Below are 26,173 nucleotides of genomic sequence, written 5' to 3' on the forward strand. Positions count from 1 at the left end.
TAACAGCAATGTTGTAAGATAGTCCTAACCAAGTCGGTCAACTAATACACAGCTTTTTGAGAAGAAAACAGGTACAGCTCATTAATTAAAATTACATTTAAACAATTGATATACTGCCATCTAGTGCTTACTGAATGCACAACCATACAAATTCTACTCGGTTCAATAGTTCTTGGTATCTGTGACTGGCCTACAGCAAAACAAAGTTAAACTCACCAATTTGCAGGTAGTCATGCATATAGTGAGCTTACCTAAGAACAGTAATTGGGAGCAATTTACATTGTGAAAAGTGACACAGTATGCTGAAAGAATCAATCTGAATATGTATTGTTTCATATGGATATAAATAAGACTGGAGGAACAGTATTTGCAGAGTCTACAGCACTTGAGGGGGCATTCAGCGAAAATGAAAAATGCTGTAGACTGGGAAAGAGCAAGCAGGGTATAGTTCACACATGGTACAAATTCTTTTGTTGTACAAAGAGGCAATGAAATCAAAGACATTAAAATATTAAAAGATTATATTCAGGGAGTCATAACAATAACAATCACACAGGTGTAGTTACTGCAAATAATTTTGCACAGGCAGGTTGTTCATAGAAAGTGAAAAGCATATCATGCTGCTGTTCAAGGAATTGAGTAAATCCTCATTTGAAATAATCCTTTTTTTTGTGTAAGAAAGACTAGAAGGTATTGCAAACTCATTGTAAAGATTAAGAAAAGAGCTCAGGATCAGTACACTTAACTATGCAGAATGTCTAGTAAAATTGGACTCCTATTATATTAAATTAAAAAAAATGAAGGGGAAATTTAAGTCAAAGATAAAATATGAAAAGGTTTAGTCCAATAATTCAGTACAAGCAGATGCACACACAATGAATAGTTTATTATAGTGTTCCTGGACTACAATTTTCACTGCTATCAGGGAAAGTCTCTTGGCAGTTTTTCTACACAAAAGAACATTGTGATCCAGAATAATATACTGGGGGAAAAAAAAAAGGTATCCTCAGAATCTAAAATATTCAAAAGACTACCTTGTCAGAATGCTAATATTTAACCATACACCCTAAAAAGTTAGTTTATGCAAGCTCATTCTTGACAAGTTCATTTTATGATTTTCAGACAAAAAATTTAGAAAATGGAAAAAGAACTGTGCGGAGAAAACCCCTAATTTTTCCTTGAAATTTCATCCTCTGTCTTAATTTACCTCAAGAAAACTACTGATAAAATTAAAATAATCTCAAACATTCCTTTTTTTCCATTAAAGTCACCCCAGATGGTATATAATCTAAACCCAAATATCTTCAGAAACAGCTCTGCATTTCCCTTTATATAGTTCAAGTAAATGCTTGTCATGTTGTGATGGCTTTATAATACCATATAAACAAAAATATGATTTTGAAAAATCAGAAGAAAGTGAAAAAATCCATAGTTAAAAATTACTCTATAGAGGGAATACTTTTCACCCTGTAAATTAGGCGTTTGCTTAAGCATTAAACCATTTAAAACTCTAAAACTCATCTTTAGAACAAAGTAAGAAAGATACATCGTGTTACTTAGTTCTGAAGTTTGATTTATACTTTTAGTGTATATTTCTAAAAATAAATATGAAATTGATTAATTGCATCCCTTCTTCAACCTCAGTTTATTTGCTTTTGATTATAGCTGGAAATTCAGTATAATTAAAGAAGTAAGCAAGAGTGCCCATTATGTTGTTCATAATTCTTCCATTTGCTGTTACGTTACATCCTTTGTCTCTTCTGCATTAAGCAGTCCAAATTCTCTTTCAACAGCTGTATTAACTTTTATCTATCTGTTTTGACCAGTCCTATCACTGGACTTCATTATGGACACATAGGACATTTTGCTAAATGATTTGTACTAACCAATGGCCACACTAAGCCTCCAGCATTCAAATTTGTATATTAACTGGTGAAAGACTGGAAGAGTTTTTATTAATAACAGTGTTATGCTCTTCTCTTTTCAATAGCTTGCATTTAATGGCCACAGAATTTTTAATGGACATTTTATTTATGAAGCCAAAGCTTCATAGCAAGTGGCAGTTTCTGATTACATGATTACCATGTATAAACAGCCCCATGCTGTTCACCACAAAAAGCTTACACTTGTATGATGTGAAAATCTGAAACTATACATGGAGAGAAAGTTTCCTTTATTTTAAATGTATTCAGCAGTGAACTGTTTCTTAATCTCCATAGGATTTTTAAAACTTACAGAAGCTTGAAATAAAACAAGTACCTGTGAAGTGTCTGTAATTTGAGGCTAGAATATAGACTGCGCTTACTGCAGTATGACTGTCAGGACTATTACAACCAATTCATGCAAATAAAATTGTCTTTACTGTTATTTTTACCTTTTCACTTCCCATTTGTATTTTTAGTCATGCTGGGATCTGTCACAACCCCATATTCTCAGAGCAGAGACTGTATTCTTTACATAGAGCTGAATACAGTTTAAGTACTAATTGTACCTGCAATATGAATAAGAAACAGTAATAATAATTACACCTCATAGTTGAATGTGAAAAAGATTGTAAGCCCAATCCTGTTTCCATTCATGCCAAATTTTAAATAAAACTGAGAGGAAGAAAAGTAGATATTAGGCCTCTTTGTGAGGATACAGTTGTGAAAGTTAGTCCCCAAATATTGTAATTATTGCTGATGTGAAAAAGGTTACGCCTAAGTATAGGATTTAATCCTAGGTATCTAGTCTATGCTAACTTTCCTTAAGGACAGCTGGCAAATAAGGACATCATAGCACGGCATTGTTGGGCCATACCACATCTTTTTACCTTACCCTTATCGGATACTGATAGAGTTGCAGAGGAAGTATTTTAGGAACAGGCCATATCTTAATCTGTTTTACACTCCCCAGCACTGGATCAGCCCTCAGAAGCAGACTTTCAAGTCATGTGCACTAACATGACAATATCTGCAAAATTTGCCAGAAGATGGAACAGGAATTGAGCAGAAGAGAATCTTACTTAATTAAAACCTTACTTACATCATTAAAACCTCTGGCTATAAAAATTACCTGTCAATCTGGTAATTAAAACAATGTATCAAAACCAAAACACAGATTGGGTCTACAAGACTGGACTACTACTATAAAGATTATACACATATTTTAGGCAAACCAGTTGAAATTGGCAGTCACATATTTCTAAAAATGCTAACTGGTGTTGTGTACAGTAAATATTTATGCACTTCAAATACTTAAATTTGCAATTTTTCCCCAACTGTGCTCTTCAGTAACCTGTTGAGAACACTTCATTTTCCATTCAGTAGAAACAATACTTACAATTATATATAAAATTATACATATTCAAATGAATGCTAATAAATGTAAACTTCCTGGGACTTTAGGATTCTAAAATTATACTTACAAGAATTTATTTATTTGATTTTATCTCAAACACTTGTCTAATGGCATGTGTCATGCACACTGCATATATGCATGCAAGCCATTGAATAGAGGTGTTTTGTAAGTACACAGCAGTACTGGATTTGCAGTAATGGATTATACATTAGACCAAATTTCTAAATCTCTGAACAGAGATTATTAGAAAAATTATATCTGAACTAGCACAGAAAAATGGCAAGAACTTAGCAGCAACTGTGTTCACTTTTTAAATAGTAAGCTGCTGATATAATATAGACGAAGTATGTGTTTCTCACCTGACTGTATTGGGTATCTGAAGAAACAGGCTAAAACCAAGATTATAGCTAGCCTATAGTATTTTAGAGACTGGCAACAGGAGGAGGAGGACTTCCACAACTGAAATTATTATGCTAATAAAAAAAGGTAGTTACCTGAGCTTGTGCATCAAACTGATGAATCAAATACCTGAATTTAGGCTTCTTGGTTCCTAACTCTTTGAACAACTGTTCTAAATCAGTTCATTTTTTTAATTATATCTCTTTCCCCCATACTGTTTCCCCTCAAATATCATCCTTGCCAAATTCAGAATCCAACCCCCCCAGATTAAAGAACAAATACACCTGTGCATTCCTAAGCACGCATGTAAGCAAGCAAACAAAATGTGGGGAAACAAGAGAAAAAATGTGCAGTTCAGCATTTTATTTGGTCATAAATGAAAGCAATAGCAGCTAAGCAACACCAGATGATATGTGACTATTTTTTGTAAGAGACTTTTTTTTGGAGGGTTTTTTTGTTTCTTCAAAAAGTTTAATGCTATTTTAATTCTTCTAAAAAATAAACTGCTATAAAGTATTTTTAATCAATATAAATGCATTTACAGTTTAAAAAAATAAACATTCTAGCCATTGTCATTAACTGGCACTGTTATTAGCTTCTTGGCTGTGGGACTAGGTACAACACACTGCACACTAGCATTTCTGGTTATTCCAGAGCAGAGATTTTAACCAGAACACAGACATTGTTGCTCCTTGCAAAACAAACAAAAGGTAAAGACTTCATGGTTTTCAAGCTGAGCAAAAGCTCAGACAAGGGCACTGCGCAGGTAAGTCGCATAGTTATACAAAGAAATGGGAAGTTCTGGCAGTCACACAGCATCCTCGTAAAAATTGCACAATCAAGTTCCAGACTGATCTATTGAGCCACCCTGATCTTTGATGGTTATTAGATCTGTGTAGATGTAGACCACACCTGCCAAGCTAACTACTTGGCAAGGCAGAACACCTTACAAAAGTAATGCTGATTCCTTGAGCAGCAACCAGTGAGTTGTGGCCTCATTTTACTGTCACAGAAAACCTTTGTCCTCTGGCTGCTGATTTGTAGGAAATGTGTTCTTGCGAGGAAGGAAAAAAGAGGAAGCACAATAAGGAAGAGGAAAAAAGAACATCTGGGCTGAGAAACTGGAACTGAGCAGGCTCTTATCACAGGAGCTGGACTTCATCTTACTGAAACCAGCAAGTTTAAGGCTTGTTTTTCATTTAAGTTAGTTGCCCAGTTCGTTAAATATGTGTATCTATGTGAAACAAGAACAAATGAATGCAAGCGCTGAAGGTATTTTTCTACAAAAAGATACCCACGAGAAGTCACAGAAACAGAGATAAAAAACTTGGGACAGCCTGAAGAAGCCCATATCTCAAAAGCAGCTTTCACCCCTTGGCACTTCTGCACTCTTTAAAGAGGCAGAGCCATGCCTGCTGTTCAGGGTGACAGTCCTGGCTTCTCTTGAATAGTAGGCGAAGAACAATTCCAATCTGGAGATGATACAATCTTGCCGTCTTTCAAGCACTTGTTACAGCTTTGATCCTCTCTAGTGACCTCACTAACATCAGCTCAAGGCTCAGGGGTGGTCATATAGAGCAAACAGAAGGTTAAGAAACTTCAGCAGATGAACAGAGCACACAACCGGTAACAAATATGCTGCTTTGTAAACTCATACTATGCACATGCCTGAACACTGTCATTCCAATCCTTCCCATATCAGAAAGGATATAGCTGAAAAAGGTCAGAGAAGCTAACAAAGATTACCAAAGAATAACTAAGAATAACTAAGTGGTTGAGGAGTATCAGCATACAAAAGGGTGTCGAGGAGTAGTTAGACAGAGATCCATACAGTAGCGTGGGTACCACCACTGGCCACAGTCTCTCTCAACGTGAGAGCAAAGGGTTATAAAATGAAATTAGCAGCAGGCAGGTTTTAAAGAAAACTTGTTTCTTCACAAAATATACAACTGGGCCAGAAGTATCTTTGACAACTTACTAAGCGCCTCGTGCACGCTAAAACTTCCCGCGGTCTGAAGGGGCAACCAGGCACGCTCATGGAAAAGACACCCACTGGAAATAATTATTAAGTGCAGAGACTCTTTCTCTTCCTCAAGAAGGCCCTGCAAGGCAAACTGTTGGGACCGGAAAATATTCTGCACAGCAAGCTGAAAGCAACACTACGCTGCCTTTATCCCCGCGCTTTTGCGAGACGAGACGTCTGCTGCTGTTTTACTTTCCCCTCCCTGCGATGCCACCAGAGCCACCCGCCCCGCAGCGACACCAGCCCTGGGCCTGCTTTAAATTCAGTCCCGGGCTGCCGAGTCAACTCGACCGAGCATCGCCAACGGAGGGGAGGGGAGGGGAGAGCAGAGCGGGCCGGGCCGGGCCGGGCCGGGCCGGGTGTTCCCCCGCGGCTGCGGCCCCTCGGCGGCTGCGGCCCCGCCCCGGGGCCGGCGCTGCGGCGCGGCTCGGGCCCAATAGCGGCCGGGGCCGGTAATGGCGGGGCGGGGCGGCGGGGCCTGCGCCTGGCCAGCCGGCGGCCGGGCCGTGGCGGGGGCGCCGATTAAATACAGCCGGGGCGGCGGCGGCAGGGAGCGGAGATGGCGCTGACGGCGGGGCGGCGGCGGCAGGACCTGGACAACGTGAGTGCGGGCCGGGGTGGCGGGCCGTTCCCCCCGGGGGGGGGAAGCGGCCGGGCTGCCGTTAACGGTGGGCAGGGCTGGGAGAGCGCCTGGCTTTCCTCTTCGTCTCTGCCTTCCATTCCTCTCCGCTGTTGTCTGCACGAAGCGCTGGAGGCTTTATCTTCTTCTTCCGGGGGGAGCAAGCCGGCCCGGGCGTCTGTAAATGGCCGTTTCGGAAGGAGGCCGCTCCTCGGCCCGGCCGCCGCCCCCCGCGCTGCCCTGCGGAGCGCTGCCCCTCCACAGCCGTGCTGGAAGCTCCCCGCGTAGCGTGGGTGTGGGGTCGCTTTTAATCGAGGTTATTAATTAAATCGAGGCTGCTCGCGTAGACTGTTTAGTTCTTCTGGCTTATTCCCCCCCCCAGACGGATCCTGTTAAGTGCAGTCTCTGGTTTATATGCTGTGCGCTGGCGTGGCCGCAGCGGGGTTTTTTTCTGTTTATTTGGGTGTTTCCCGCCCCCCCCCCCCCCCCCCGCAGCTGGAAGCCTGCGCGGGCAGGGCTTGCTGCCGGCTGTGTCTCTGCCCGTTCCTGCCCGCCCTCCTCTTCCTCCTCCTCCTCCTGGTGCTGGGCTGCTGCGGAGGTGGTCACATGCTGGAAATGGGTCAGGGAGCCAAGAGGCCGAAGCCTCAACCTGTGCTTGTGGTAACAGCAGTGCCTGACAAAAGGCCCATATTTTTTTTTTTTTCAAGGCGTTCTGGCTTTTGGCAGCTGTGGTTTTGGTTCCTCTTAATTAAATGAATTGATCTAATTAGGACACTTACTAGATTTTCTTAATGTCACATTGACTGCATGGCATCATCATCTCTCTTGCTTTAATTTCCCTCCTCCCCACATTGCCTGCAATAATATCTACTCGGGGAGGTTGTCATCCAGTGCTTTCTAACGCTAGCCGTACTTCAGGATGCAGAGATGGATTGTAGGTGGTCTTGCAGTAAGTAACATGGTCAAACGTGTTCTGATAAAGCTCTGTCTGTGAAGGAGTGTGCTGATCTGGCATGGTATTGCAGAAGTGGTGAGTTCACCTGCTCTCATGAGACAAAGGATATTGTCCTAAGGAGGATCACTGTCTTTCTGGGAGGTGTGAGCTGTTAACTCTCCTATTAATTTTGTGATAGGGAAGAATGAGGCAAGGCATCTTGGCTGCTGGAGTGCTGGTCCTGAACACTTGCTTTGGGAGCTTAAAATTATACCTGGCCCCTGAAAATGGGGGATGAGGGACAGAGGGCATCTTTGTACTCTTGCTTCTGGATTTTATATCGGTGACATAAGAGGAGTGCCATTGTAAACATTTAAGTCCGCAGTAAAAGGTCCTCTTACCAGGCAGGTATTTCAGCAAGGGTTGTTTACAGTCAAAGGCTAGGCTAATTAAAAGGTATCAAATAGGTGCGGGAGGCCTGTTCACACTCCTCTATGGTTGGACAAGTGTGGCATTCACAGTACTAAAATAAAACTGATTGCTGACTGAAATAACCCTTGATGACTAGTTTCTTCACTGCAGGCAGCTGTTGGTAGGTGAAGTAACACAGGGCAGCAAATCTACATTGTCCCGGTTAATAAGTATAAACATAGGTCTAATCTCAAAACTTCTTTTTCTTGTGCTAGTGTCTAGGAGAATGACAAGCCTCGTTTGCCTTGAGGCTTATGCTGCTTTCTGCCATGGCAAGGAGAAGTCCTTTTTTTAAAAACAGTTAATATCCCAGTGAATCCTGGCATGTCTCTCTGAATAGTCAGAAGTCTGGAGTGGGATGGGGTCTGCCGTTGTCTTGTTCTGGGCTGTGGTTGGTATCACTCAGGAGAAGAGCGGTCAAAATTTCTTTGGGAATCTTGAGTTTCTTTGTCTCTTGAAGCAAGCAAGTCATAGCATGGGACATAATAGGATGCTAAGAGGGAAACTTGAGCAGTTTGAGCATGGGGGCTGTGTATGTTCAGCTGAAGATGCACTGAATGACTGTGTCCTGGCCTGGAAGGAGCAGAGATGCACTGCAGTGGGGCAAGTTCCTTGCCCACAAGGAAAGGTTTTTTCCTCCACCCATACTTAGTTTTACCTTTTAATTAAAAAAAAAATAAAAAATAAAGGTACCTCTGGAAACTTACATAGCCAAAACATCTGAACTGAATGTGAAGTCAAAGCCCCAATACTCAGCGCCAACATGACAAGTAAGGGCCCCATGCTCTCTAGTGAAAGCAGAGAATGTCTTGCCCAGCACTTGCTAGTCTCTTCTTCCCTCTGAACTGCTGCTTCTTTCTTGTCTGGGTTCAGTTTGAACTACTGCTGCAGGCATTTTGACATCAGTAGTGTCAGTGGCTGAATCACTTGAAACTGTTACTGGTACACTGCAGCTTTGTTATTGCCTCTAACTGTAGTTGGACAGAAGTAAGAATAACAATGATTTTTGCAGTACCTGTATAAAGTATGTGAGAGACGCTTTAATTGTTACTACTTCCACCTTTTCACATAAATGTACTAATACTTCTGGCCTCTCTCAGGAGTGATGCTCAAATACTTGTGATACCTTTTAAAGACTAAAGTTCCTGAAGACTCAGTGTGATGCTGGGAGGTAGATTAGTGTCAGATTCTTCAGGGACTGAGTTATCTCATAAAGATGTGATGAGAGTTTACCTAGAATTTAAGAGCTTGTCTCAAGATGATAACCTAGTTTTTTTTCCCCGAACCTTGATTTGCTAACAGGAAACTGCTAAAACTTTGTACTTTACTTTTAGAGCTTACCTGTTACTAGTCTTTGCCCTCCCCTTCTGTTCCAGGGTTCCTTGGAAATAACACAGAGTTTGGAAGATGATCCTCTACTGGATGCACCGCTTATTTCATCTCATACGTTGCATTCCCAGCTGAGGCCAAGATTTCATGCTATCCCAGCAGTTCTCCTTGCCAATTTTCTGTTGCTAATACATGTAAGTTTAAGAAGCATGATTTCCTTATGAAAATTTGCTGTCTTTATTCTGAATTCTTACGGTTCACATGGACAGAATGCCCAAGAGATTTGCATACACTGTTCTTCCAAACCAGTGAAGTCCTATTTGCCAATGCATTTTGATAGACTATATGATACTTGCTGTGTTCTCATTCTGATTGTTTGTTGACACTAACATGCTATGACACATCTTGTTAGGAAGAAAGGCCTTTGAAATAGTAGTTCTTCTATGCTGTTGGAAATGTACTTTTAAAATAATATTACTGCTGTAGAAGTGCTTATACTAGTTGTAGAGGGCTAAGATAATTTTGATGCCATGCCTTCTGGAGGCTGGACTTAATTTCACAGGGAAGACTTACGGTATTTCTTATGGTAACTAAACAAGTAAAGTTGGACTTGCTTCAGGAGTTTTAGATGGTAGTAGATGGAAAAATAAAGGAATCCAAAGGTTACTTTGTGCTTTGACTGACTTCTGGGGGTTAAGGGTGAAAAGTACAGATAAAGGGACAGTATCTAACAGTATGAAGGCCTTTTTGAGGCTGGTTGTTGTGGTTTAAGCCCAGCTGGCAACAAAGCACCACAAAGCCATTTAATTAATACCAATCAAATCAAAACAAGGATAATGAGAAGTAAAACCAAATTTTAAAACACCTTCCCCCTGCCCCTCCCTCCTCCCTGGCTCAACTCCATTCCCGGTTCTCTCTCCCTCCTCCCCTCAGCGGCGCAGGGGGACAGGCAATGGGGGTTGGGGTCAGTTCATCACACCTTGTCTCTGCTGCTCCTTCCTCCTCAGGGGGAGGACTCCTCACACTCTTCCCCTGCTCCACCATGCGGTCCCTCCCATGGGAGACAGTCCTTCACAAGCTGCTCCAGTGTGGGTCCTTTCCGCGGGCTGCAGGCACAGACTGCTCCAGCGCAGGCTTTCCCATGGAGTCATGGCCATCTTTGGGGTGCTCCCCGGGCTGCAGGTGGGCATCTGCTCCCCTGCTCCTCTCCATGGGCTGGGGGGGGACAGCCTGCCGTCTCACCACGGGCTGCAGGGGCATCCCCTCCTCCGGCGCGCCTCCTCCCCTCCTTCTTCACTGACCTCGGTATCTCCGTAGGTGTTTCCGTCACATTCCACTCCCCGCTGCAGGTTTCCCCTCTCAAATCTGTTCTCCCTGAGGTACTACCACCGTCGCTGATGGGCTCGGCCTGGGCCAGAGGAGGGTCTGACTTGGAGCCGGGGAAGCTTCTAGCAGCTTCTCACAGGAGCCACCCCTGCAGCCCCTCCCCTGCTACCAAAACCCTGCCACACAAACCCAGAACACTGGTAGACAGAAGTAGAGACCCCTGCCTACTAGTGAGTTTATCCTTGATAAGCTGAAGAGGCTTATTGTTGCTTGTGAGCGTGTGGAAACCTAACATGAAGAACAAGGGGTGAAGAGCTCTGATCCTTAGATCTAACTGAAATGGTACTTGCATGGTGCTTAGGGACATGGTTTAGTGGTGGACTTGTGTCACAGAAACACTAGGCTGACAGTGATATGTTTTGAAAGTCAATTTTTTTTAATGATATCAAAATGCAATGGTCAAATTGAACAGGAATGTTATGTGATACTGAGATATAACAGCCAGATTGAACAGGAATATTAGGTTGTAAACACTCTGACAAACACAACTTATTTACAGGTTCAGGATGTCAGTTGGGAACTATCACTACACAAACTGTAACCAAATCTAAGTTTAGAATGATGAGTCAAAATGCACATATCACTCACCGATAAGGCGAGGCACTCAATCCCAGGAAGCTTCCTTAGACGGTGACCTGATCTAAGGGGAGAGTCTGCGACTGCAGACCCGCTGCTCCGAGGAAGGCTGGCTCCAAGGGGTCTTCTGGTGGGCTCCATTTATACCCTAGGTTGGATCGGGGCTTGTGGTCATATATGGTCGGGGGTCTAGAGACTTGTCTTGATGGAGGTGTTTCGTTGGATGAGGTGCTCCTGGTGGGCTTAGCTAGCTGGGGTATGTGACTTGTGTCACTCTGTGTAGTGACTCCAGTTGCCATGCAGGCTGGGCGGCTGGAACCCCAAACTGCAGCTTCTAGTTTAACCCTTTCCTTTCAGCAATTGAGAAGTTTTGGTCTTTATTGGGGCAGGTGTACCTGCCACAACTTGGTAATGTTAGGTGAACTATTGACTTGATGATCTTAAGGGTCTTTTCCAACCTAAATGATTCTATAATGCCACTAACCTTGACCTGAAGATAGTATGCGTATAAAGCCAGAAAGTGCACAAGACATGTATGTATGTGTTGCTAGCTATTTTAGAGCTTCATTTGATCTCAAATTAAAAAATGCTGTTCCCAATGCTCTGCAAAACATAGTCTCTGCCAGAATTTTAAAAGCACATACCAACCTCTAAGGTCTTTCTTTGGGCGGCTGCATAAAGCTGTTCAAACAATGTGCCCTAGCCTTCTAATTTTAGAAGTAACTGTTTTGTGGTCTTAGTAGTATCAAGAAATGTCCCTCTGTCCTAAGTCTACTTGACAGAAAGACTTCTGCTGTTCTGCTGAACAAACTACCACAATTCCCAATGGAAACTGCATATCCAGCCTTATTCCCTTCCCCTACTAGAACAACTCTGGTGCCATCCCATTAGGATGGCACTTGAAGTCTGCGTTACGAAGGTAGACACTGCTATTGGTAGTAGAGCAGTAAATGTTTTTTGTGCCTAGCCTTGGGGCCTTACTATCTACTACTATAACCAATGTAGCCAAATGTCAGTCACCCACATGCTAGGAAACTACTGCCTCTTCTGTCCTCACCAATTCCCCTCTCCTGCAAACGGAGAGAAGTGTGGGGAAGTGAAGAGAGAGAAAACTGCTGAGGCCTCTATCAACACACACTTTTCCAGGTAAAGTCTTGGTGCTATTGCTGAACCTGCTGCAGTGGCCACTTGGTCCTTGGAGCAAAATGGAGAAGTATCCTTTTCTGTTGGTGAAATACAGCATTATAATTGCCACATGAAATGGTCCTGTCTCTCTCACTGAAAAGATGGATGGGGAAAACAAGCTTATTGGATTTCCTTCCCCTCTGCTTCTGCAAATGTGCACAAACCTTGTGGAACGTGGAGACACCAGGTTAGCTTCTGATGCACAGCCTGCCAAAGGGGCAAGTATCCTGGAGAAGTTAAGCCATCACAGTATTAAGGGGTAGAGTTGTAATGCATCTCTGAAGTAATTTGTATGTAATGTGTAGTATTCTCCACCCTCCTGTGCCAAAAAGTGGAGTTAGGTAGCAAATAGCTGCCTAGTTAGATAAAATTCTGGAGTGTGTGGGTAGGATATGCTAGTGTGGTGGGGCTGGGTTTTTGAGTGGCTTTCCTTTTGCCAAGCCTTGCTTTTCTGCAGGCTTCTGCCCCCTATCAGGAGACTGGAGGGCAATGTAAAGTGTACAGGCTAGAAATAATTCTTTTGTATTAACCCTGTCTTTCCTTAATCCCCTCTGTGTATGCACATACACAAAACTGAACTTAAATACTACTCTTTATATACAAAAAGTTATTCTTATAAAAATCCCCTCTGCTGGGGTGAAGCACCTGTTGTTGGTCTGCCCTCAAATGTAGGCAAAACATCTTCAATAAATGCCACTCTTAATGCCAGCTACCTGTTTCCTCTTGTAGATGCTGCTGTAGTAGATTAGTAGAGCTGCAGTGCTAGGTCACTCCTGCTTGTGTCAGTTTAATATAGCCATTTTCTGTACTGAAATACATTCCTAACACCTGGAGGGAGTAGAACTAGATGCGTTACTGTTTTAAAATGGCAATCCAAACAGTAAATGGACTGGATAAAATATGGGTTATTCTTAGCTTTCTAAGAAAAGGAGGTGGTAAACATAATACATTAAATGAATGTTTTGTTAATAAACCTCCCTCTTATTTAACTTAATCTAGCTATGTAACCCCTCTCAAGATAATTTTGAATTTAGTTTGCATTTGAAGTAATGGTCTTATGGATAATATAGGGGACACACTTTTTTTTCCCCTCCCACCTTCTACCCTGTCTGTCCTCTATAATGTCTCTCTTAGGTATTGACAATTGCGTGAAAATTCTTCCCCTGTCTTCCTCCCTCCTCAATTACCTAACTCTATTCAGAACCACAGCAAGCGAAGAGCAGCTCCTATCAAGAGTAATTAAGTGGTTCTGAAAGGTTAATTTCTGTGAAGAAAGTTGCTTGAGAAATGATAAAAATATGAAAAATAAGTTCAAGGGGGTGGTAGGCTCTTAGATATGCATAGAATTAAGTATGGAAATAAAGCCAGCAAATGGAAATCATACACTTTCCGCCATCTTCAGTTCTGATGTGGTGTTTCTATCAGTTATGAGATGCAGAACATTGGGCACTCTTTTTAACCTAAGTGTGTGAGAGGTATTAGACTTTGCAGACTTCAGGCAAATGAATTTTTTTGTTGTTGTTGTATATAGAAGCTCTCAATTTACTTCTATATTGGTGAGAGTTGTTTTTGTTTTCAGTTCTGCTTTAAAATATTCCTATTCCGTAGAATGAACCAGGATGAGAAAGTATCATATTCTTGTTCACTGAATGAAAACAGAGAGAGTATTTTCTATGACAAAAACATTCTATAAAGATTTAAAAAAAGCCTTGTGTGTATAGATATACTCCAGATAATGTGCACCCAAGACTCTACCTTCTAGTTGACCAAAAGATTGCTGATGATCACTGCTGATGCTGAGAATTTGGAGAAAAGTGTAGAAGACAGGAAAAGTTATGGCATAATGGCACTAGTCTGAAAAGATAAGTGTATATAGAATCTGACTATAATTTGGTCATTCTGTCATAAGTGCTGAGCAAAATGGAAAAATCTGATAGTAAATATACTAAAGAATGATTACCAACTGGCAAAGATGCCTGCCCAGTGTTAATAATTCACTTAAGTTACTATGATGATGTTTCACTTTTTTCTAATGTGAAACATTTTTTCTTTTTTCTAATAACCTGGAGATCATCTTCAATGGATATAGTAAAGGGTTGATTTTCACTTACAAATTGTCAGTTTAAAGAAACATGTACTGTACCAATGAGCTATGAGGCTGTCCTGCAGAGCAGTAACAAGTGTAATTGAATGAGTCTAAAAAGATGAGATTTCTTTTTTTTTTTTTTGAGGGAGTATAAAGTTCCCCTCAAAGTAAAAAGACATAGTAAAGAGAGTCCAGAAATAGGATAAATTCACAATGAAGGGGAGACTCAGGTAACAGTGAAATTGATTTAGAGGAAATTCTGGGAATAGTGGTGATCCTCAGTTCTGTTTTGCTGGAGACTGGAAGACAATCTTACTACTTGGCAATTTTGGTCATCAGCTACTTGGCAATTTTGGTCATCAGCATGTTCCCAGAATGACATGTAGTGGTTGTAGTAAGTGTCTAATGTTTTATACATTATCTCGATTCTAATACAATCAATTCAGAAAATAATGCATAATTAATAAATTACATAAGCCTGTTTGGTTTTTTTTTTCTTAGTTAGATGTTGACTTTAAGAGTTTTTCTCTCTTCCTTTCTCTTCCAGGTTGCTTTTGTTGTTCTAGCATTTTTAGCAGCTATGTTTTGTTCTTATCCCAATCCAAATCAGGATAAGTGTCCTGGAAACTATACTCACCCACTTAAAGTGCAGACTGTCATAGTCATTGCAAAAGTAATTCTGTGGATTCTGCATGTTTTTTTTGAACGATACATCCAGCACCACCACAGTAAAGTCAGAAGCAGAGGTTACTTCTCAATATACCGATCAACAAGACATCTAAAAAGGCTTCCACTGCTGATTCACTCCACAGGTGATGTGAACTAATTTTCCTGGTTTTTTTTCTTCTAAAGCTTTAAATTATAACACAATAAAAGACTGAACATTTTATATATAAAAGTATATTATGTATTATGAACTTTTAAAAACCTGCCTATGAGCATTTATAAATAATACTTGTTTTAGTCAGATGGACCTCCTGACTGACCTTTCTGGCCTGCGAGATGCATGTTGTAAAGAACTCTTTGTAGTGGAAAAATACCCACAAGTCTGAGGTTGAGTAAAACATCTAGTCATTCGCATCTAGTCTTCAGCCATAAAACATTCAGCCAGCAAGGTCTGTGTTTGGCTGCTAATGATCTCAGTTTGCATATTCATTTGTCTAGTTAGGTATGTGGCAAGACTGCTAGTCCTTCCAGGAAGTGTGCTACTCTACTCTTTTCAAACTCAGCAATTCATGTAGAAACAGATGAATTGCCTGTTGCTCAACAGCTGCCTGAAATCAGTAAAATAAGCAATTTTCTGATCTTTAGTGGGGCTATGTGTAACATTCAGCTCTACTTCTAACTGCCTTTTTCTACTTTCTATGGACAAAGGGTGGTGTATGGGAGTGGTTTAACTCTATATATTCTAAGTTCCATCACTGTCCAGTAAAGCTGAGAGAAGTATTGGTACAATTAGCTGATGTAGCTTTTCTAACAGAAACTACTTCAACAAATCTAAAATCCATCTAGGGGATTTTTCACACAGAAATAGCAGTGGAAAAGGGAACAGTGCTGGCTTTTACAGTATTCTTGCTTCTTATAAGCCCACCTCCCTTCTGTAAATCTGAATAACTGGAGTAGAATTTTTTTTTTTCACCAGAATTGGTAAGTTAAATGATCCTGCTTCATGTAAAACCCTAGCTTGCTTTCCACCCAGTCGCTAAAAGAGCTAGTCAGTTTGAATGTGTGAAACTTCAGGCTCTGACCACTAGATAGAGCTCTGATGATAAAGATGTGTTTGGAGTGCAGTGACAAAATCGGGCTACAGCAGGCTTAAAGATGTTTCAGAAGAGAGTAAAAGGACTATCTCTGCCTACTGCAATGTAATCTGGAGTACTTGGCCCTGTCTCCAGCCTTAGATGGAGCCCACTTCTCCCCTACCAGACAAACTCTGGGCATGTGTAAATGTCAGGTGCAATCAGTTGTGTGCTGTAGACTTTTGATGTCTGTAGTTCAGAAGGTGGTTAGCTCTGTTACTGCAAACTCCCTGCCATGCTAATTGCTGCTGATACCACTTCCATCCTGGCAGTTCAGTTGCCTAATGCAGTATGAAAGGGAACTGTACAGTTTGCTAGCGACATTAATGGTCTTAATACGCTTAGTGCTTTATCCAGACACTGGTTATAGCATTTCTACAGGAAAGAAAAGATCATTTCACACTCTGTATCAGGGAAGAGGGTTTGTAAAGAATTAAGAGTGTTTGTTAGGTCTGGAACTCAACACTTGCTCTCCTTGACTAATTGTGCTCATTTCAGTTAAACTTTCAGTAACTTCCAAGTATTAAAATAATAGCTAGGCAAGTGGAAGCCTATGTAAGTATCTCCCTGTGAAAGGAAGGTATCTGGGTTTTTTTGCTCTGCTAGCCTCGTTGAAATATGCTCAAATCTACCACTTGAAGGAAAACACCCTCTCATTTTGAATTGACTGATGTGACCTCTTAAGAATTGAAAGAAATTAATAGTCTCCCAGCTGTTTTGGGGATAGGTGGCAGCAACAAGGCTAGAAACTGTTTAAGCTAACACATGTATATTAGGTATTTCTAGTGCATTTCTTCCACTCTTGTTTAAGTTGGAAAAATCTATGAGAACTCATAATTCTCTACCATTACAGTCAAATGCTGAAATGAAACTCATTTTGCTGCCAGCAGTTGTAAGCTTGCATCACTTGTGTTAAGGAAATTAGCCGAAGAGGCAACTATGGTATGAAATGGAAGAGCATTACTGAAATGTTGCAGCCTAATGCAGATACTGGAGATATGAGAGTTCTAAGTTATTTTCAACAGCCAATGAAATTGTTACACCTGTAAAATATATAACATTTGTTTTCTAGGTAATGCAGCCCTGCTTTTGATTCTGTCAGTACAGCATTCCTTTCCTGATCGCAGTAAAGTGTACCTGTATCTTATACTGGGAGTCCTGGGCCTGGAGCTGATTAGCTCCCTGACATGCTTAGTGATTTACACAGGTGAGAGGCAATTTTTGCCTTCTTGAGTGAGACTTGTTATAGCTGCTACTCAACTGTTTTGTTTGCCCTCACAGTATCTCACTTTGGGTACCCCAAGACATTTAACTGCAATTATAAATACAGAATGATTCTGTGCTTGTAGAAGGAGAACTAAGGCAAATACAAAACAAATGGGAACGTTGTCAGGCTTGATTTGATCTCCAAGTGCTGCTAAATGAAAGCACCATGTTACCTCAAAGCTGTTGATCCAGTGAAGTGGCAATAAATGCATAATTGTTGCAAAAGTGTCCTGTGAACAGGCTTGTCTGTTTAGCAGTGTGTTCTCAAATGTGTACACCACAAGCTGTGAAGCTGTAAGAGCTAGTTGGCTTAATCAGAACTGCTTCTGGGATTTACATGTGGGACTTGCATAGTTGATAGTATAATTGTGCCTTACTCTCCAGACACTTCCTCTTTCCCTGTTCCCCCTCCAAAAGCTTCAGTTCATCTTTGTCACTAAAATGGAAGATTCCCTCTAATGAATGTGGTGTTTTGTTTTGTGTTTTTTTTTAAAAAAAAAAAGCAAACAACCAACCATCCCCAAACAAATAAACCCCCCCCTCCAAAACAGAACAAAAAACCATGGCTTTTGGAATCAGTGCTAATACTAAAGTAAGATACTGCTTCATAAAACTGTGAGGCATTGCTTTGTACTGTCACTGTTAGCTTGGAAGGTTATCTGCTTTTAAGTTTGGTGTAACTTACCAAGACTTGATAAACCTTTTTCCATTAAATTATTGTAGAGCTACCTAAAATGTTGATTAATAAATGCTTGAACAAAATATTTTTTTCTGATCTCATCTTAAAAAACTATTTGGGTTTATGGCTTGCATTAATTCAAATGAAAATAACTGGGTTGAAAAAAAAAAAACCAGCCAGCACTGAAAAGGTACAAGATACTAAAAAAGGCAATTATTTTTGTTGCCCGAAGAAAACTAGAGGTGTTTACTGTGAAGTCCATGTCTGTTTAAATGACATGTAGTTCCTGCTCTTGAGTTAGTTTATACTCCTGCTTCTGAGATGCTGCTTTCTGATTATTTACAGCTACAAACAAGGAGATGACACCTTAGCTAAGTAGCCTCAGTAGCACTGGTCTCTCTGGGGATGGGGCAGGGGGAACAAAACCAATGGGCGAAACTTAGTTTGCTCCTGACTTTTAAACAAACAGGAGGAAGGAGAGTGAGAATACCTCCTTCAGGAATGCATGAAGTGTAAAACTTAAAAGTAAAAGCCATTTCTATGGTAGTCAGTATTTGTGTTAATCTGACTTCTTTTGTAACTTCATAATTAGTAATTAATCTAGGATGTCTTTTTTAGGGAAGGAAACTTTGGTATGTTCTTAGTAATGTAATGACACAGAAATACTGCCAAGTAGCTTGGTCATCTAGGAAATAAAATCTATTTTTGACTCCTGCAACAACATTGAAATCAAAATGCAATAAGAAATAAGGTCCCAGCTCTAAACTACATCCTTCTCTTACAACTGTGTGGAGGCCTGAATGCTGTAGGCTTGTCAGGCTTTCCTGTGAATGGACCAGCATGGCTCAAGTAGATGTAACTGTCATCGGGAGGAATAAAGGCAATACTGAGGGAACACAGGCATGGCAGTCCTAGAGAACTATTCCAAGAATGCTGGAGATCATCCCTTCTTTGCATACGCATACTTGCTTTCCTGGGAAACTCAGGAAATAAGAGATAAATTGCAAAACTTTAATAGAATGTCAGGAATTCCAGTGAAGTGCTATTTCTTACCCTGAGGCCTCTTGGAGCCCAAAGAGCTACACTGTGTGTCCCTTACCCTGGCAGAAAAGGATAAGCAACTGCAAGAAAGTTTGACATTGATAGTAGTAAGGTCTGAGCCTGGACTTCCCTAAGAGCTCTCAAACTATCTTTCTGCTTATTTGTCACCAAAAGGGTCTTGTTTCCTAGCTTGTACTATGTCAGTTCCTGTGCCCATGAAATCCATTAACCAACTAGGAAGTTGTAGGGTGCAATGTTTAGCTTTGCAGCTGGGGGAGGCTTGAAGAAAGGTCCAGTGAGTCCTGGAACCAAGGTGAAGGAGGGCAGAGCAGCACTGCTAGGAAGGAGTAAGGCAGTTCCTTTTGGCCACAGCTACTTTATTTCCTCAGCAGCCCCAAAACAACAGTCTAAGTTTCATTCTCTAAAGGTTGGTGTGCAAAACTAGGGTTAATTTTTATGTAACTTAACACTTGCCTCAAGATGAGGAAGACCTCAAATCATTCTAGGTTGCCTTTTCCAGCGGGTAATGTAACTTGTTTTCTGGTTTTCCATCCCAATACATGTTGAGGTAAGCTACGAGACTGCATGCGTGTCTGTCTCTTGTGAGTAGCGGTGTTTTTTTAACATCTTAAGCATTCAACTAAAGCTTTACTGAAGCAAAATGTATGTATTTGGCCAGTTTTGAAAATAGCCTGAGAATCTGTATTAATAGTGACACTCAGATAACTTTTTTTTTCTCTCAAAGGCAGCAAAGAATGTGACTGGATGGAAGCATGAAGCTTCTTTAGTAGGATAGTTTTAAGGGCAGTCCTTTGCTCAGGGTTAGAGTGCCCCTCTCCAAGGCAAGCACTTAACTATCTTAACAGCTAGTGGTATCTGCTATCAACTAATGTAGTGAGCAACAATGGGGAGATGAAGGTTGCTTTACACTAGCAACTCATCATCAACCCCTTTCTTGGAGGGAAGGTAGCACCGATTCGTACATTGTTTCTCCATGGTGGAATAATTATGTCTTTACTAGAATGAGGCATAAATGCTTATCTGTAGAAGGTTCATGTACCTGACTTATTTTCATTTAAATATTACTGCCTCACAAATGAAAGTGGTGGCATGGAATACCTGATTATAATTCTAAATATTTCTTCTTGCTTGTTGGAGTTATCTTATACATTCTATGATGCCCAATGTCCTGTGAAGTACTACTGCCTTTCTTAAAATTATCTCCATTCAGCAGTGTATGTATATATAGCTGTAGGATGCAGAGGCAGGGATTCAGAAATCTACAAGGAATTGCTGTGATTGACCTATAACAGACTTGAAATATATAAGTCATTCAAGTGAGATAAATTTGAATGGAATGAAGTATGATACAGACAGCTCTAAGTGTTAGCTTACTATTGTAGGTTTGTTACCGATAGGATAGGGAGTCAAGCTTTAAAAGCTTTACTAAATATATGTATTTAATGACTTTCTTACATACTTCTGATATCACTTGAATACAAGACTGATGTGCCCACAACCAATGCATGTTGGGAATTCCATATCCATTCCTTCATGGCTTTATTTGTAGAGGAATACCACCATAGAAATAACTGACTTTTGAGCCTAAATGTAGTTAACCTCTGGAAGATCTTAGCATTGTTTCAGCAGGGTGGCCTGTAATAAACCCCATCATATTATTGACTTCTAAGGACAGTCTTTTGTCTGCTGCTGTAGTGTGGATTTCTCACAGAGCCAGACTGTAATGTTTTTAGTGGCATTAGGTGTATTGCTTCACAAGCAGCCCTAACTGCAGAGTCTTGAATGCATACTCTGGATCTCTTGGTACATTCCCTGAATCAGGATCTAATATTGAATGGCTTCAAATATTTTCAGCTTCCTTCCAGAAATAATGCAAAGGGTGCCTACAGCTTCTCCCACCCTCACCCATCCCCATTCCACATCTGTTAAATTTAGCCTTAAACTTTATTCGCAGGTGCCCAGGAATGACAAGGTTCACAATGTGAAGCTGATGGCAGAGCCACTCTGGTTTGAATAGTTAATGGCTTTCTGTAGCAAGTCTGCCCTAGTTTTAGAGCAGGCAGACAAGCTGCTGCTTCATTGCAGGTAGTAGTTTTGATAAATAGTATTTATCAAAGAGCTTAAGTTAGAAGTTCTGACCTAGATACTAGTATCAAAACTTTTTAGAACTTTTTTTTATGGCATGTTGCTTAATTTATGGCCTGAATTTGGAGACTGAATCTCAGTACCCTCTCAAAGGCAACTAAGGTTTCACCCTCTCAGGTGACAGATTAAACTTTGCAGATGTTAAGCAGTATGTTCCAGCTTACCCATTCAGGTCTTCACTTCACTGTGGTCTTTTTAAGCAGCAGGGCCAAGGAAACAAACCAACCAACCCACCAAACTACCACTAACTTGTAAACAAAGCCATTCCAGAAATAAGTAGAGATAAATTCTGCTTTTTCTTTCCTTCCTCCCCACTTCCCAGATTCTCTTATTGTCTTTCTATCTCCTATCCTAAGGCAATCTTACAATCATTCGTTACAGATATTTTTTGTTTTTAACTTGGAGCCTGGTGATAAACTTTTTTTGGTTGCTTTCCAACTAATTTATATAACTTTGTTGCAGTGAAAATAAGCAACTTCAATCGTGCGAAGCCAAGACCTGACATAATTGAAGAAGAAAAGATGTATGCCTACCCTAGTCACATTACCTCAGAAATTGGATTCAGGTAAGATTTTCTGTATTAAACTTGTGCTGTGTTCAGCCATGGTATACAGGTAACACTGACTAATATAATTGTACAACTTTCTGTAGACTTACATATAATCTTAAATCTGTCAATCAAAGCAGAGATGGGAACAATAGTTCTGAAAGAAACTATAAGCTTAAGGCTGCCATTTTACATGCACAGATGAGAAGGCGCACAGTCTTGTACTTTCTACACAGTAATGGCAATTTGTTGTGATACAGAAATCCTCAAACATGAGGACAGAAGTTATTTGACCATTTACGGCTGGTTGCATGAATCTTTAATGTGCTATAAATAACTGTGCTGAATCTGGTTTAGTTGACTTTATATGGGAGTTTGAGGAAAGATACTGGTGTCTCGTACTGTTACTTAAAGTATGCCTACAGAAGCCTAGCTGCTTCAACCAGTTCTTTCAGGGAAGGAAATATGTTGTGGGCAGTTCATAGATGAAGAAGAAGAAAACTTTGCAGCTTTGTTCTGTGCCAGCAGTTGGATGTGAGATTCCAGCACGGGATTTGGAATATATTTCCAGTTTGGGAAGGAATTTAAAGGTGGGTGGGGCACTTAAGAGGTAAGGAAGTTCTCAGTGAGACAGAGAAGCTATCCAACATTAACCTCACAAGCACTGAGACTCGCTGCTTGTTTGTCCTTTGTGTACCTTCTGACTGCTTGAACATCTTCCAGTTGCTGAAATGAGTCTGGTATGACTTAACAAAAACCAATCATCAAAACTAACTTGAATTTCCATATAAGAATTTATTTAGGAATTTTCTAATACAGCATTACTTGCTTCTCTGAGTGTCATAGTAAAAAGTTGAAGTGCGGAGATGACTAATACTTTGGCACTTCTCCTAGTGTCACAAATGCAGCATGCACATGCTTTTATGGAACTTGGAAGTAGATATCCAGGATACAGGAAGGATTTAGAGTTGTCTTGACTTCTGATACAATGTCTGACTTCCATCTTGATAGGAACACCATGGTGAATGCATGGTGGACCTCATTCCTTTCTCATTCAACTTCTCCCCTGAGAAATTCTCAAGTGCCCAGGGAATGAGTCTGCAACAATGACCAGCTGAGGAAAAGACTCTGATTATTTTTGATTAAAGAGTGCAAACTTCCTGTGAGAGCTGATTGCAAAACAGTTATTTTAATTCAGCTCTATACAACTCTGACTCTCTTTCCCTTGAGAGTTAAGGTCTATTGAAAAGTGAATCCTGTCAGCCCTTCAGTTGACCCTGGTGATAAGAATGTTTTTTGAATATTATGACCTCTACAACCTAAGCTACTCATCAGGACCTCTTCTGGTGCTTTAAGTTGGTAGTACAGATTACTTGTTACAGTTGCAAGCTTTCTGTCTACAAAACTTGTTTTCTTTATCTTTTCCAGTTTAACTACAGTAGGTTTTTAATTGGATTTAAGCTTTTTTCCACTCTAGCTATCCTCCTCAGCACTTTCTAAGAACTATGAAAAGGGCAATGTTCTTCCACAAAATCCTGCAAGGCTGAGGAGCAACTTTCTAAGCTCCAAGATGCTTGTGCATGTACTAAGAGGGCAGATTCCCAAGTCAGCTAGGAGAAAATAATGTGTAAGGGAAGACTGGAATATGCTCAGGCATCAGTACTTGTTCATGCTGTATTCTTAAAAGTCCTAATTATAGATTTGACAAAATTCTGTACTTTTTACAGATTTTTCTCAATTAACTCAGCTTTACTTAATGCTGCAGTGTTACTATCCTAATTAAAATGAAGGATGTCTGAAAGCTGGAGATACTTTAAGTGGGAGGTTAGCTGTACATGAGGTTGTAGACCTGAAATAGCACAACTGGTGCTGATCCTGTTATGGTATTGTGACCGATAATATCACTGTATATGGTAGTATACCATCTATGCTATGCCAGGTTAATCAAGAAATTTCTGTCTTAAACAGTTTATGATCCCCACAGCTGAATAAAAATACTGTGCCTTCTTAAAACAAGCTTCCTAATGTATTTGGAAAAGGTGCCGTGGATTTCTTAGTATAATTCTAGCATGTTGTCTGGCTCACTAACTTTTAAGTTTGTTAAATAGTTAGAACCCTCATACTACTACAACTTTCCTGTAACTGGCTAGCAGGAAATATATTACTCGATTATGTATACATGGCATGAAGTTTAGCCAAACTTTTTTCTCTTCCTGCCTTCTCATGTAAAATGAATGTTAAACATAAAGGTGTTGTAGATTGCCTCCTCCCTCAAAAGTTAGTTGAGATCAACAAAAGTAAAACTCAAGGAAGCAACTTGTCAGAGCTAATTAACAAATACTTAAACATTTCATATGTTAGAAAGCTGCTGTCACTTATTGAAACCCATACTCACTTTTGTTATTTCAAGGGAAACTTCAAGTTTAGAAGAGATAGTTGAGAAGCAAGGAGATGTAATAGAATATCTTCAGCGACACAATGCACTGCTCAGCAAGAGACTATTGGCACTAACATCTCAGCAAATCAAAACTTAACAGCATTTGGAAAACTGCTGCTGGAGCTCTGGAGGGAACATGAGGTAATGTAATATCCAGACTGATTTGTACAGATGACTTCTTCAATCATCTTTCACATTTTGAAATAGAAATTAAGCTGGAAGGATGAGCTCTGCATGCACTATAAACCTCTTACAACTGGACACCGGCTCTCTTCAAATCATCAGTTCTGAAAAAAGTTCTGGAGGTTCAAGGCTTTTTAATTCCTAATAGGGTAAAGTTGGACCTGAGGTAATGGTTTCAACTTCAGTTGTTGCTATTATTTTGTACTGCTGTAACCTTTGAGCTTCAAACTACTAAAGTATTCTGTATTTCTAGAATACAAATTTGTTTTCTAGAAAAAAACCTGACTTTGCAAAGGATGCCTTTTCAGTTTCTGGTGCTGTAGCTGAGACTAGATGTGTTCTGTCACTGAGTCCCATTACTTCCAGTGTTAGAGGTGGTGTACTTCAGTAATCCTGTACAAAGTACATACTTGCTTTCTAGATCAGTCTCCTTTTCTCCTTTGTCAAGAAAAGGAGTGAAACTGTTGCCTGTGCCAGGGGGGAAATTCAGCATCCAATTTAGGATTTAAAAAAAAAAAAAAGAACAAAAAACGGCGGGTGCCCTAGAAATGCAAATCTCACGTGTAAGTGTGTGGTATAAAACATGTCATGCTAAGCAATTTGAGCAGTTGTTCAGAATTCTGGCTTTAAAACCTGTAAGAAGAGGGATCTTAAGGGCTGACAACTTTCCTATTACTAGGAGCCTGTCAGCTAATAATCAACAAGATTCCTGCTCTGCTGACTGAACTAACTTAATACAAAAAAATTTTTCATTGACCTAGTAACTAACTTGTGTTGAATGGGTTTAAAGATCCTGTTAAAGATGCATCAGTTACGTGCATCCTTGCTCTTTACTTACAAAAAATGTCAGCATCTTGATTCAAAAGCTAAAATGGTATATGTGGGGAGGTAAAAAGCAGCAGAAGACAGAAAGGACTTCTAGAAGTTGGAGAAACAAGAATTTTTTGTTCCATTTAATGGATTTATTGGGAAGGCTGGTGAAAGAACCATTCTGTTCTGGGTACTATTTTGTCTACCAATGTAGACCAAGAATTATTTTAGAAGCCAATACCTCTGTGGGGACAGGGTAATCACTAGTCTAAACTGGGAAGAAGGCTCTCATGAGGAGTGGTCTTGTAGCTGAATATAAGAATAACAAAAGAAAATTAATCCATCCTACTTTGGTTCTAGGGCACAACTTTAGAAATAACTAAACTGTTTAGGGTGCAACAAACATGGGGATTGTCTCATTTAACAGAAAACAATAAATATTGGAGGTCTTGCTGCTATCCAACACTATACTGTTCTCCTTAAGTGTTGTTTCTTGAAAATGCAGCCAGGATTTTATAATATACATGTAAGGAGTAGAAATGTTTTTGTTTTTAGAACTCAGGTTTTGATGTGATTGGGTATATCAATTTATATAATTTCTATGAAAAGCAGTAAAATGTGACTGTGAAGTTCATGCACAATAAATGCAACTAAGGAGAAGTGTGAATTTTGTCATTTCTAAGCTTGCATACAGCTGGTGAAGACTGTTCCAACGGGCAATCTGTGCAGATTTTCTGTTACGCTGAAGTTCTCCCAGCACAGTTTTGGTGCTTAGAACTTGCCAAAACCTGTTATGACGAGGATAGCTGTGCACTTTAAGTTTAGTTTTATTCTTTCCTGGGTAATGTTTTTCCATTGCACTTCAAACTTTCCCTGCTGCTCCTGTTTCTCTCCAACA

The 26,173-nt window shown here is 40.3% G+C and overlaps 1 protein-coding gene across 4 annotated transcripts; it reads left to right on the forward strand.

The window, feature by feature from the left end:
• Window positions 1-6,266: 6,266 nt before the first annotated feature.
• Window positions 6,267-25,935, forward strand: TMEM192 (transmembrane protein 192). Of its 4 annotated transcripts, none has more exons than XM_030007933.2 (6): window positions 6,267-6,362; window positions 9,162-9,308; window positions 14,895-15,159; window positions 17,219-17,353; window positions 21,761-21,863; window positions 24,256-25,935. In XM_030007933.2, exons 1-6 carry the CDS (start codon window positions 6,321-6,323, stop codon window positions 24,377-24,379), a joined length of 816 nt encoding a protein of 271 aa, XP_029863793.1. In that variant the 5' UTR covers window positions 6,267-6,320; the 3' UTR covers window positions 24,380-25,935. The 4 variants fall into 4 exon arrangements, with proteins under 4 accessions (XP_029863793.1, XP_040979143.1, XP_029863883.1 ...); XM_030008023.2 differs by lacking the exon at window positions 6,267-6,362 and adding an exon at window positions 6,973-7,329; XM_030008108.2 differs by lacking the exon at window positions 6,267-6,362 and adding an exon at window positions 12,223-12,479 and having other exon boundaries at window positions 9,200-9,308.
• Window positions 25,936-26,173: the final 238 nt, after the last annotated feature.

Source organism: Aquila chrysaetos, chromosome 1 (genome assembly GCF_900496995.4).
Source record: "Aquila chrysaetos chrysaetos chromosome 1, bAquChr1.4, whole genome shotgun sequence".
In the NCBI taxonomy this organism is placed as follows: Eukaryota; Metazoa; Chordata; class Aves; order Accipitriformes; family Accipitridae; genus Aquila; species Aquila chrysaetos.